This window comes from Folsomia candida, unplaced genomic scaffold (assembly GCF_002217175.1).
Source record: "Folsomia candida strain VU population unplaced genomic scaffold, ASM221717v1 Fcan01_Sc029, whole genome shotgun sequence".
Lineage (NCBI taxonomy): Eukaryota > Metazoa > Arthropoda > Collembola > Entomobryomorpha > Isotomidae > Folsomia > Folsomia candida.
Window position 1 is genome coordinate 1,851,683 of NW_019091221.1, and position 10,841 is coordinate 1,862,523.

Consider the following 10,841-nt stretch of genomic DNA (forward strand, 5'->3'; position numbering starts at 1 on the left):
AATAATTTAGAAAATCTTAGCCCCGATATACGTCAAGGTATTGTACTATTCCTTCATAAATATCATGTCGACATGAATTATTATAGTTTCTAGATGAAGAACAATGGAAAACCATTTCTAACAACTTTTATGACAAGTGGAACTTCCCAAATTGTGTTGGTTCAATTGATGGGAAACATGTGGTTCTGGAAGCCCCCAAACATTCGGGGTCACTTTATCTGAATTATAAAGGAACCTTCAGCATCGTTCTCTTGGCCGTATGTGATGCTGATTACATGTTCACATACGTCAATGTTGGGGGATATGGGAAACAAAGCGACGGGGGCGTACTAGCAAGCTCTTCTCTGGGTAAAATGCTGAAAACTGGTAATTCCTACTAAACTAATTAAAAAGTACATTATCATGACGCCATGAAATAGAAGATTACTTATAATTAAATAGGCAGTATTGCTTATTTCAATCGGAAGCGAAAATTACCAAATTCGACAAAGGAAATGACGCCCTTTTTAGTTGGTGATTAAGCATTTCCATTATCAATCAATTTAATGCGACCCTACTCAGCCGCTGGGCTCACCGTTTCGAAACGGATTTTTAACTACCGTCTATCTCGGGCAAGAAGAACAATAGAAAATGCCTTTGGGATAATGGCAACCAGATTTCGTGTATTCCGACGCCCAATTGCAGCGAGCACACAAAAAGCAGAACAAATTATATTGGGTACGTAAATAGTTGTTGTTAAATGTTAAATTAATCTGTTCTACAAAGGATAATACCTACACAGCTTGCGTCGCTTTGCACAATTTTATCAAGACGGAGGAAGGAATTTTGACCCCGGCAGAACGGTCTTACTGTCCACCTGGATATGGAGATACGGGTGGAGAGCCTAATGGCAGATGGAGAGATGAACAATTGTCTGGTGCACTTATTGATATCTCTAAGCTATCTGTCGCAGCCCACGAAAGGTTATCAAAAACTATGAGAGATTCTTTGCAGGATTATGTTGTAAATGAAGGCGCGGTTGAGTGGCAGGAGGAGAGGGTTGGATTGCGTTAAATAAAATGAATGTTAAAGATCATGTCGACATGAAAGTAATACTTTTATTTAAAGAATCCTTGCATGTAAGAATATAAAATACTAAACATTTAATAACTCATCGTCAGAGTAAGGTGATGATGCTGGCGGCTGACCACGCTGTGATGGAAATTCCAACTCGAACATCATCTGACTTATTTTCATTTCTGCATAACCAGCTAACGACGGAGTCATTTTCCGTAATCTTGAGGCCAAGCTCATGCAGAAATGATAGTGACCGTCTTCCTGTGAGGTGTCCTTATTTAATTGTTCCAAGATCTTTGAGTTGACCTGGTCGGCGACACTTTCTGATTTCTTCTTTTTAGGCTTGGGCCTGTTATCCACAGGTTGGCGAGATTGCAGAGTCGACTCTGAAACTTCTCCCCCCAAATTGAAGTCACTTTCAGAATTGCCTTCCTCCATAGTATCCACAGTAGAAATGTTGTCGATTGTAGACTCATTCTCGGCGGCGCAATTATCGAGGAACCTTAGCGAATTAAAATAAATCCATGTTTTGACGTTTGTCCTCTTCTTGCCACTTTGTCCTTTCAAGTCCCTTTTCTTTTTGAAATAGTAGTCCCTCAATTTTTTCCACTTTTCTTTACACCATTTACCTGCAAGTAAAAATACAATGAAAATATATTCATGACGACATGATTATTATGTGGTAAAAATATAAGCAGATTGATTACCGTTGTTAGCGTTGGTTCCCAAGTCTCCTGAAATATCTTGCCAAGCCAGAGTCACACGATTTCTATCTTTGTGGTTGGGATCTTCGACATCAAATAAAAATCGTCGGTTTTCAACTCGTCGTATCAATTCAAACGTAATTTGTACTTCAGACGTATTTTCCTCCGAATTAGCAGCACCTTCTTTTTCAATAGCACGTTCGTTTTCGGTATCCGAACTCATTTTGAACAATTATTTTGACTTATTATAAAAAAGAAATCTAAGGAAAAGATAAATTATTTTTTCATATCGATTTGACTATATATTTGTATGAACAGATGTGCAAGAGGGAACTTTGCTGCTTCTCTGAGAGAAGCTGCAACATTTTGAGATGCGCAGCAGAAAAATGAGATGTGGCAGCAGTTTGATGCTGATGCAAAATTATATGTGAACAGAAGCGCAGCAAAAGATGCGGCAGGAAAAACTGCGCGCAGCAAAACTTTTGCTGCCACATTTTCTGCCGCAAATGTGATCGGTGGTGATGCGTGATGTGGCATCAAAAAATGCCGCATCACGCAGGAAAAAACGCAAGTGTGGGTGAGCCCTAATTTATGGTTGTCGTAGTAAGAAAAGTAATACCAGCGTGTTGAGAAAAATTAGAAGCAATTAATCGATCAAAAATTACTTGAATGGTAAAGCTGGATCCAGAGTCACGTATTTTCGTGTCATGCTCCCTATCTTGTAATGTTGAATTTAGTGTTGGAGGATAGGGGGCATGGCATAAAAATACGTAACTATGGACCAGGCTTAACAACCGTCTGGAAATAAAATTACTTCAAAAGGTAAATGCATCAAAATCGTGAAAGGTTTAGGTTGGCCTTACTAGTGGTATGTTGAAGAGATTCGTTAATCGCTGCGACATTTGGATGAATTAACGGGCCAGGATGTTGGGACCGTAGATAATTGACCTCCAGGTAATTCAGGGCGGGATTGGTGTGATTTTCTTGAATTTTGAATTCCGAATATTTCGCTAGAATTGCCTTCTGCGCAACATCCTGTCCAAATATTTTTATCCACCAGTTTTCGCAGTTCCCTCTAACAGAAAACCCAATACCAATAGTACACCTGTAATATTTTAAGAAGAAAATTGAATTCAACCCTTTAATTAGGAAATAGGAATCTACTAGAAAAATAATACTTTAATATGCAGGCCGCCATTGAAATAAAGTGAATCCTGAGGAAAATTTCAAGCCTAAAATATGTATGTGTGAGATAAACTTTTACAGTTTATGAGGCGATTGACTGTAGCTTTGTAATTTCAGAAAATTCGTGAATTTTGTGCTGAGTCGTGAAACTAGAAGGTGTGAGAGTGAAGTGGAAGAAATATTGGGAAACTAAATTTCTTAACTAGGAGAAGCATTTGTACAGTTATACATCTATTATTAAAACCAGGATTTAGTCATGCAGGGTAGTCATGAATACGATCTAGTAATAAATAGATTACAGGTTGAACATGTGTATCCTATATGGATGGGATAATCGTAAATTGTTACAATTATATAGTGTTAAACGGAAGTTGTGACAGGGTCCATATTTGTAAGAGGCCGCCAGTACACTGAAAATAATCCGGTAATAGATGAAGTCATATGTAGTCACCGGCCTGGTAATAGACGAACTTATTACCAGATGGTAACAAAATCATTACCAAGTGGTAAAAAAATGCCATCACATGGGATCTTTTTGTCACCACTCGGTAACAGATTTATTACAATCCGGTAATAGGTTCGTCTATTACCAGGCCGGTGACTATATATGACTTCATCTATTACCGGATTATTTTCAGTGTACAGTTAATAGTACCGTAAACACAGAAACAGTTAAAGGCATACATACATCGACGGTTTAGTGAGCACAATTGCGCATTTGAGGTACAGAGTATATTTGGGATACTCTCAATAATTTTTGGAACGATTGTCTCCAGCGGAGGCAATATTCCACTCTACCGTGATAGTAAAAATTTGTCAACGGAAAATAGTAAATTGTCTCTCGGTTGGTGATATCTTTATTTCCAGAGCGTTGACACGTCAGGTTGATGAAATATCACCGAGACAATTTACTATTTTCCGTTAGCAAATTGTTACCATCAGGGTAGAGTGAAATAGTACCTCCGCGGGAGATAATCTGTTCCAAAAATTATTAAGAGTGTACGGTACGAGAGGTCTGGACGGGCAAGTTTGCACGGAAGCTGAATATTTTATTATCCCAATTCGAATCTGAATAATGTCCGGCCATGTAATGCCCTATGGCCAAATGCTTATTTAACAGTGCACATATTTTACCTAGCACAATGTTAAGTATTTGCATAAAATACTAACTGTTTTCCCGATATAAATTTGTTACCAGGTTGTTAGCATAGTAAAATTGTTGAAAGTTATTTATAAATTTAGAAATGTCGATTTATTTCAACCAAGGGAGAGTGAGAAGTCAATTAAGACGAAAATAATCAAGTAAGATAATTTAAATATAAAGATAAAGCCAAAAAATATAGAACAAAATCCAAGGGTGTTGTTCTTAAGAAAAATTGTCATTATTTTAAATTACACAATAATTTTTTTTCGCTTCAATTCATCTTCCACCCTAGAAATTGTTGGTCAATGTTATTTATTTATTGATATTTGAAAATTAAACTTAGGGCTAAATATAAATATATTTTTAAGTTGAATAAATTTTTATTTTAAGCGAAATCATTAGAAAAACCTACAGTGCAGACTCCATATATCCCGAGTCAGGGTTTGTATAGTACTCAATTGGTCAATCCGATTATTCTTAATCAAATTTATTTTATATAATGCATATTTGTAAATAAATAACACTTATGATTAACAACAATCACAACAATCATAAGTTTTAAGTGAATTATCAACGGATAATTACCGATTCGCATTATTTTACTAGTGATCTTGGATTTTGAAAAGTTTCCACATTTCAGGTATTATTTGATTAGATGCCATTTTCTACCACCATGCTAAATTTCGGCTTAATTGGAGAATTTCGAAAAATTGGTATGGGTCACCCTATAGGGTACCTGCAGATTCAAAGTTTTCCAATTTCACTTCATATTCTTTCATTGTGAGCCATTAGCAACCTTTATGCCAAATTTCAGCTCTCTACGACCATTTTGAAATTTCGGTGCACAAGGCCCCACTACCCATATGGCCACCACTGGCGAACCAGTGGACCGATTTGGCTCATCTTCGAACTTGATTCCTAACTTTGTCCATTATGCATATGGTGAAAATTTCAAATCAATCGGTCAATCCGTTCTAAAGTTATCGCTCGGACGGACAGATGGACGGACGGACGTACAGACAGACAGACATGACGGTTCCATAAGCCCTGACTCGGGCAAAAAATTAATAATAACTCCGTAGAGACGGAGAAATCCTTGAAACTTTGCCGGTCTCATGTACAAACCATTTTTGCACATCTTTTGAAATGGGACAGTTGCGTTTGGTCGTGCTCAGTGACATCCTGTTTTAATTGGCCAGCCTGACGTGCGACACCAAACTCGAGCCATTTCCTGAAGGTGATAGGGATTGCTCGAACAGCGGTTTCTTCTTCCTCCTCAGTGAGGACCTGTGACAAAATAAATGGATACATTTATGTCAGAATTAAAATGCAGCAGTGTATTTATGGAAAATGTATTAAGTTCATAATAAATTAAAATGAATTTATGAGATGTTTTATTTGCGCATTATTTCAGATAAATCTGTCTACATAAAAATTTACATACCAATTAAATACTCAACACTCGCACTAACTTCGTCGGTGCAATATTTCAAGGGAATGTATCCCTCAATTAAATATGCCAAGTTGTAAATATTATTCTGTCTTAAATTTTCCAAAGTTCAATATATCCTAAACTTAGAATCTATTAAGTTTTTTGGTAAAGCTAAGTATGCTCGAAGGTGATAACTGCCAGTGAAATGGGTCTGGCGAAACTCCGCGGCTTTTAGTATGCAGGTGCTAAGTGAGAAGCCAACGAAATTTGACTTAATATTTCACAGAGTGAAAAACAGTTAGAATCTGGAGGCAGCCAGGGTACCGTGCTGGAGGCAAATAATACATGGATCACAAAGAGGTTGAAAATGCTGAATAATTTATTTTAGATTTCTTTACAAGTTAAAAGGGGTTTCTGCAATTAAATAAGCAATGAATTCTTCCAGGTTTTTAGTGGATCGCGATATCTGCACAATTTCTGAAAACTTGGGCCGGATTTGGGTTGAAGCAAATGTTGTAGCCTGAAATTATAAGTGTGACATTAATCCAGTTCAAATTTTTAGTTATGCGCCACAGGGTAGGGGACGGTCATAGATTACGTGCAATGTCAGCGGGGGGTGTGATGTCGGATGGTATTGCAATAGGGGGGTCAATTAATAAAATTCAAATGGGGTCTATAGAAAAATCGTGATTTTTTGATGCCACAACTTATGAACGTCCCCTTATGGTTTACCTTCCCATCCTGGATGAAAGGTTCGATACGTCCATCTCAGAGAGTACACCGGTTGCATCTAGGTTTCAAATGGGAATAATGTACTGTTGACATGATCTGTGGAGGATCCGTTGTAGGCTTTTACATACCTGACGCCAGCTGGCAGCAAAACCTTCGATATGACATCGACTTTCTGTGAATTATCTTACGGGACACAAATTCTGTTGTCATGCGGATATCTTCACTCCCTTCGACAATGTTGAGGAGCTGGAAACAGAAGTCGGTCTCCTCCTCCTGGTGACACAGCTCGACTTGGAAAGAGCCATAATGGGCGGGTTGAAAGTTGCCGATTACGTCGATAATCTATGAGTCAAGACGGTACAGGGAGTTGTTTTAGGGAAAATGGGAATTGTCTTAATTGCTTACCGATCCCGCCGTGTAGTTAGCGACAATGATTCCCCTTTATCATATTCGCCCCATTGTTGGAAACGTGTTTCTCCAAGGAGATCCCCACACCGTCCGCAGGTTGAAAGAGATAAGTCTTGATTCACATTTCCACACCAGATGGCATAATTGTCCCAGTAGCTGAAGGGAAATTTTAAAGGCCGTGAATGAATCAGGGGATCAGTCATTATCATGGTTTCTCTAGTGGGCGGCATCCATAAATTGTGTCAATTATAAACCGGGGTTTTCTAGACCACTCTTTTAAATATGGGTTACAAATGCACGATATCATTGTAGCCTTGGACTCCTAACATAATGACAAAAACTTATGGATGCCGCCCTGCCTTGTTTACTTAAATTAAAGTGAACGTCCACACATTTATGTAAACAAGACATGGTTTGTTAATTAAAAAGTGATCGATTTCTTGTCGTAATCGACGTTCGAAGTATGTTCGCTTACTATGGGTGGAGATAATTTGAAAATGTATCGCAACGATTTGTGTTATGGACCGAGTTGGGTAATCTGGTTAGGAGTGGGTGAAGCTGACTGACTTATTTATATGGGCATCAGGTGGTGCGATATTGATTATTTTTGGGCAATTAATCAATCACCATGTCACTGTGGAGATTGGCAGCGTAATATTTTTAATAACAATTTGACCCCTTTATGAGAAAAGACTTTCCGTCCTTACCACCTGACGCGTAGATTATTTTTTAGGTTGTGAAAAAATTTATTTTGCAGAATTCAAACTATTCACCTAAACATTAACGTAAAGATTGTCTCTCTTTTATACAAAATTTCACGTTCTCTCCATCCAATATTCGGCGGTAAAGGTTTTTGACTCTTCTGACTTGTACGCCTTAAGCTTCGGGTCATCCTGGGGTGTCTTGTGCTGGTCATCGTAGAGGAAAATGTGAAGTGTTGTCTGCGTGCCCTGTTTGTTTTTCAGCTTCTCTTTTCCCCCAGGTTTGTAGACATCCTTGATAATGTGTGTGTCCGTGGTAAAGTGCAATGTGAAACTTGGCACTTCTCCGAGTTTCTAGCGATTAAAGACAACAAATTATGGGGAGATGATTTGGATGAGATATTGAGGAAAGTGTGGACACAAAATATCCTTGTCAATGGTTCATTGTTATGATTACTTACCCAGGATGCACTGATGGCTTCATTCTCGTAAATGTTAAATTCCACGGGCTGTTTAAAAAAAAGAAACATATTTATCAAAGTTTAGAGTAAATATCGTTTAATATTTGTCCATTTTTGGTCAAATATGTATATAATTCAAAATCGATTATTGTACAGCATGTAAGTTCTATAGGCCGTCTTATGTTAGCCACCACTCTAATGTAAATGTGGCGGTAACAAATTTATCTGCAGCATATGGAAAATATTATTATAATTAGATCTACGTTTCAAATTTGTGAGGCCCGCTTTATAGCGATAGATATTTATAATTGTGGAAAGGGTAGTTTTAGAAGGTATGAATGTATGTATGTACGAGGAAAATTACACCTCAGCCTGTTTGTGATACTTGTAGAAAAATATTTCCGGCAATGATGGGCTGTATGAGCCGTCGACGTATGATGTCTTCATTTTACAAACGCCGAGTATAATTTCGACATCCATATCTGTAAAAATGTGAATAAGTTTTAATTCTAAAATTAAATATTGTATTTAGTTTGTCTACCAGGTTTGGTAAAAGTGTCCGTATCTGGCCCATCGCTAGAATGATTTTGAAAAAAAAGATAAAAAAATCTAATATAAAAGTGTGGATTTTGGTTGTTAAGCAACTTACTGAATTTCGAACCGCATTTTTACCAGGCCATTGCATGCTGCTTCCTCCAAATATGTGAGCCATACCAAAATGACTACGATAGCGTATCCTGGTAGCATTTCGTTGATTGGGAAATGTCCGGGAGAACGGTGAAGAGTGAATGAAGGAAGGAATGGTAGCAATTGGACGTATTTACATACAGGATGAATTGATGGCAGGATGTATGTAAACTTATTGTGCTCAAGAAACAATAGGGGTGACGTAGGTAAAATGGTTATGTCAATGTATTTGTGTAAGGTTTGGTTAATTCATAAATATATATTTCTTCATGATTTGTTTTTTTTTGTTTTTTTTACTGGATTGTAAATTCACTTATACAGAATTGAAATTTCAAGAGGTTTAGTTGTTTCGGAATCGGAATAATGCTTTATTAAGGTGTTAGCAATTATCTGCTTATTTACTAATCTTAACTTATTTTAGGAAATATAAGTATTATGTAACCCTTTATCATTGATAAATTTCTTATCAGCTAAAGGACTAGTTAGCTGATTTTTTTTATCTTACAGTTAATTTCCTATTATTAATAAATTATTAAACTAAAATTACCAAATTTTACCCGTTTTCGCATTAGAATTTATCAAAGTTAACATTATCCGGGATACAAAGTATCTCTCTTTTTCTACCAATTCAATTATCAAAATTCCAATTCATGCAGGACTAAAACTAAAACTACATATGTTATTGTCCACTAAATTATGAATGAATTATGGAAAGATTAGAGTTTCTATCATATCCCGTAATAAATATCAGCCAGAGTTTACCTTTCTTGCTGTCAAATAAAGTAGGGCAAAATGACCCCCCTTCCATATGATTATTGAAATATATTATTGCCCCCTCGTATATAACGACTAAATATCTATATGTAGTCTATTCTAACAATGTCGGAGCATACAAATTTTGAACAATAGCCTGACAGGATGTGACGACTGTAAAAATTTACGAAGAAAATTTTGTAATTGCCGTTGACGTTGTATTTATTATTGTTAATTGTTTCGTAATATACACTCTTAGAAACGTGGTATTGAAAAAAACCTAACGGTATTGATACGTGACTCTACCGCCTTGGTATTAAACGGTTATACCATATTGGTATAAAACCGGTATTGAAATTATACCTCATGGTAATAATTTTAATACTAATTGGTATTAACTTTTTTACCACGCAGTATTAATTTAATACCTGATCAATACCACGCGGTAGAGTCACGTATCAATACCACCGGTTATTGATTTTTTACGAGTGTACATAAATAAGCTTTAAGAGATTTCTGAAAAAGTTTTTTTTTCCTCTTGAGAACATAAATTTTTGTGGGTCTGCATATGTACATGGGGACAACGGCAGAAGATCACATGGGGATCTTCTTCCCTGCAGCTAAACTGGATGTTTGTCGTTATGCGGTAAAACTGGGCTTTTGGCGAATATCGTAAGAGGCGAAATGTATTTTTTTCACTGTTTAGTGGATTGGAATAATGAAAATAAATATGGGAGATGAAACAATAGTTTAACAAACTTCAATGGAAGGAGTATCGACACGAAGAAAATTTATAGTTTGGGGTCCATAAATCTTTTTATGCCAGGATGTGACGTACATAAGTAAAAATTTATGTAAAGCATAGATTCCAATCCGAGTCATTACGAGCGTCATTTCTGTCGTAATGTAAATTATGAAATGATTCACTTAATATTTGGACGTGAATGAAGATGAAACCAACCATAATGCCTTTAAAAATAAATTCGTCTCATGTGTAGCATATACTGGCGCATTCACGCCGAAGTAGTGAACAACTCGAATTAAAAAAATCTTGCCATCCTATCTGGGTTTTGGCGTCTAACATTTACAATTTAAATTATTATTGTAAAATTTGAAAGCCAAAATCCAAGTTTTGGACGTGAAGTATTATTTTAATTGAAGTTGATTTGCTTGCCGTACTTGGCAATGGCGGCGTTGATGTAGCTCACATAGTGATACCACTTTCTCATATATTGATTTGATTTGGTTTATTGGTTCGAGTGGAGTTTTGGAGGCAGTGATTGATGCAAAATGGTCGTTTATTTTGTCTAGGATTTGCTTTTTGTTATCGTGGAGGTCAGCGAGTTCATCAACGGTGTTGACAATTTGGAAGAGAGATGGAGGCTGATTTCCTAGTATTTTCTTTATCCATTTATACCAGTCTGAGTCTCCAATATTGTTGATATTTTTGGAAATTTTGCTAAAAAATTTTACGTTCTCTTTTCACTACGAATTTGCTCCTTTATTTGGGAAGAGATATCTCTTCCCAAATAAAAGACCCCACTTGGAAGTCTATATAGACTTCCATGTGGGGTCTTT

The 10,841-nt window shown here is 36.7% G+C and overlaps 1 protein-coding gene across 1 annotated transcript; it reads right to left on the reverse strand.

The window, feature by feature from the left end:
• Positions 1 to 7,400: 7,400 nt before the first annotated feature.
• On the reverse strand, positions 7,401 to 8,600 carry LOC110860180. Its single transcript, XM_022109238.1, has 5 exons — positions 8,473 to 8,600; positions 8,365 to 8,399; positions 8,190 to 8,305; positions 7,824 to 7,871; positions 7,401 to 7,716 (listed from the first exon to the last, which is right to left on the reverse strand). Exons 1-5 carry the CDS (start codon positions 8,568 to 8,570, stop codon positions 7,477 to 7,479), a joined length of 537 nt encoding a protein of 178 aa, XP_021964930.1. The 5' UTR covers positions 8,571 to 8,600; the 3' UTR covers positions 7,401 to 7,476.
• Positions 8,601 to 10,841: the final 2,241 nt, after the last annotated feature.

Coding starts and splice junctions, on each gene's coding strand:
- LOC110860180 (XM_022109238.1), bottom strand. CDS start 8,570: ATGCTACCAGGATACGCTATCGTAGTCATTTTGGTATGGCTCACATAT. Junction 8,400..8,472: donor AAAATGCGGTTCGAAATTCA/GTAAGTTGCTTA, acceptor AAATCATTCTAG/CGATGGGCCAGATACGGACA. Junction 8,306..8,364: donor GGACACTTTTACCAAACCTG/GTAGACAAACTA, acceptor ACATTTTTACAG/ATATGGATGTCGAAATTATA.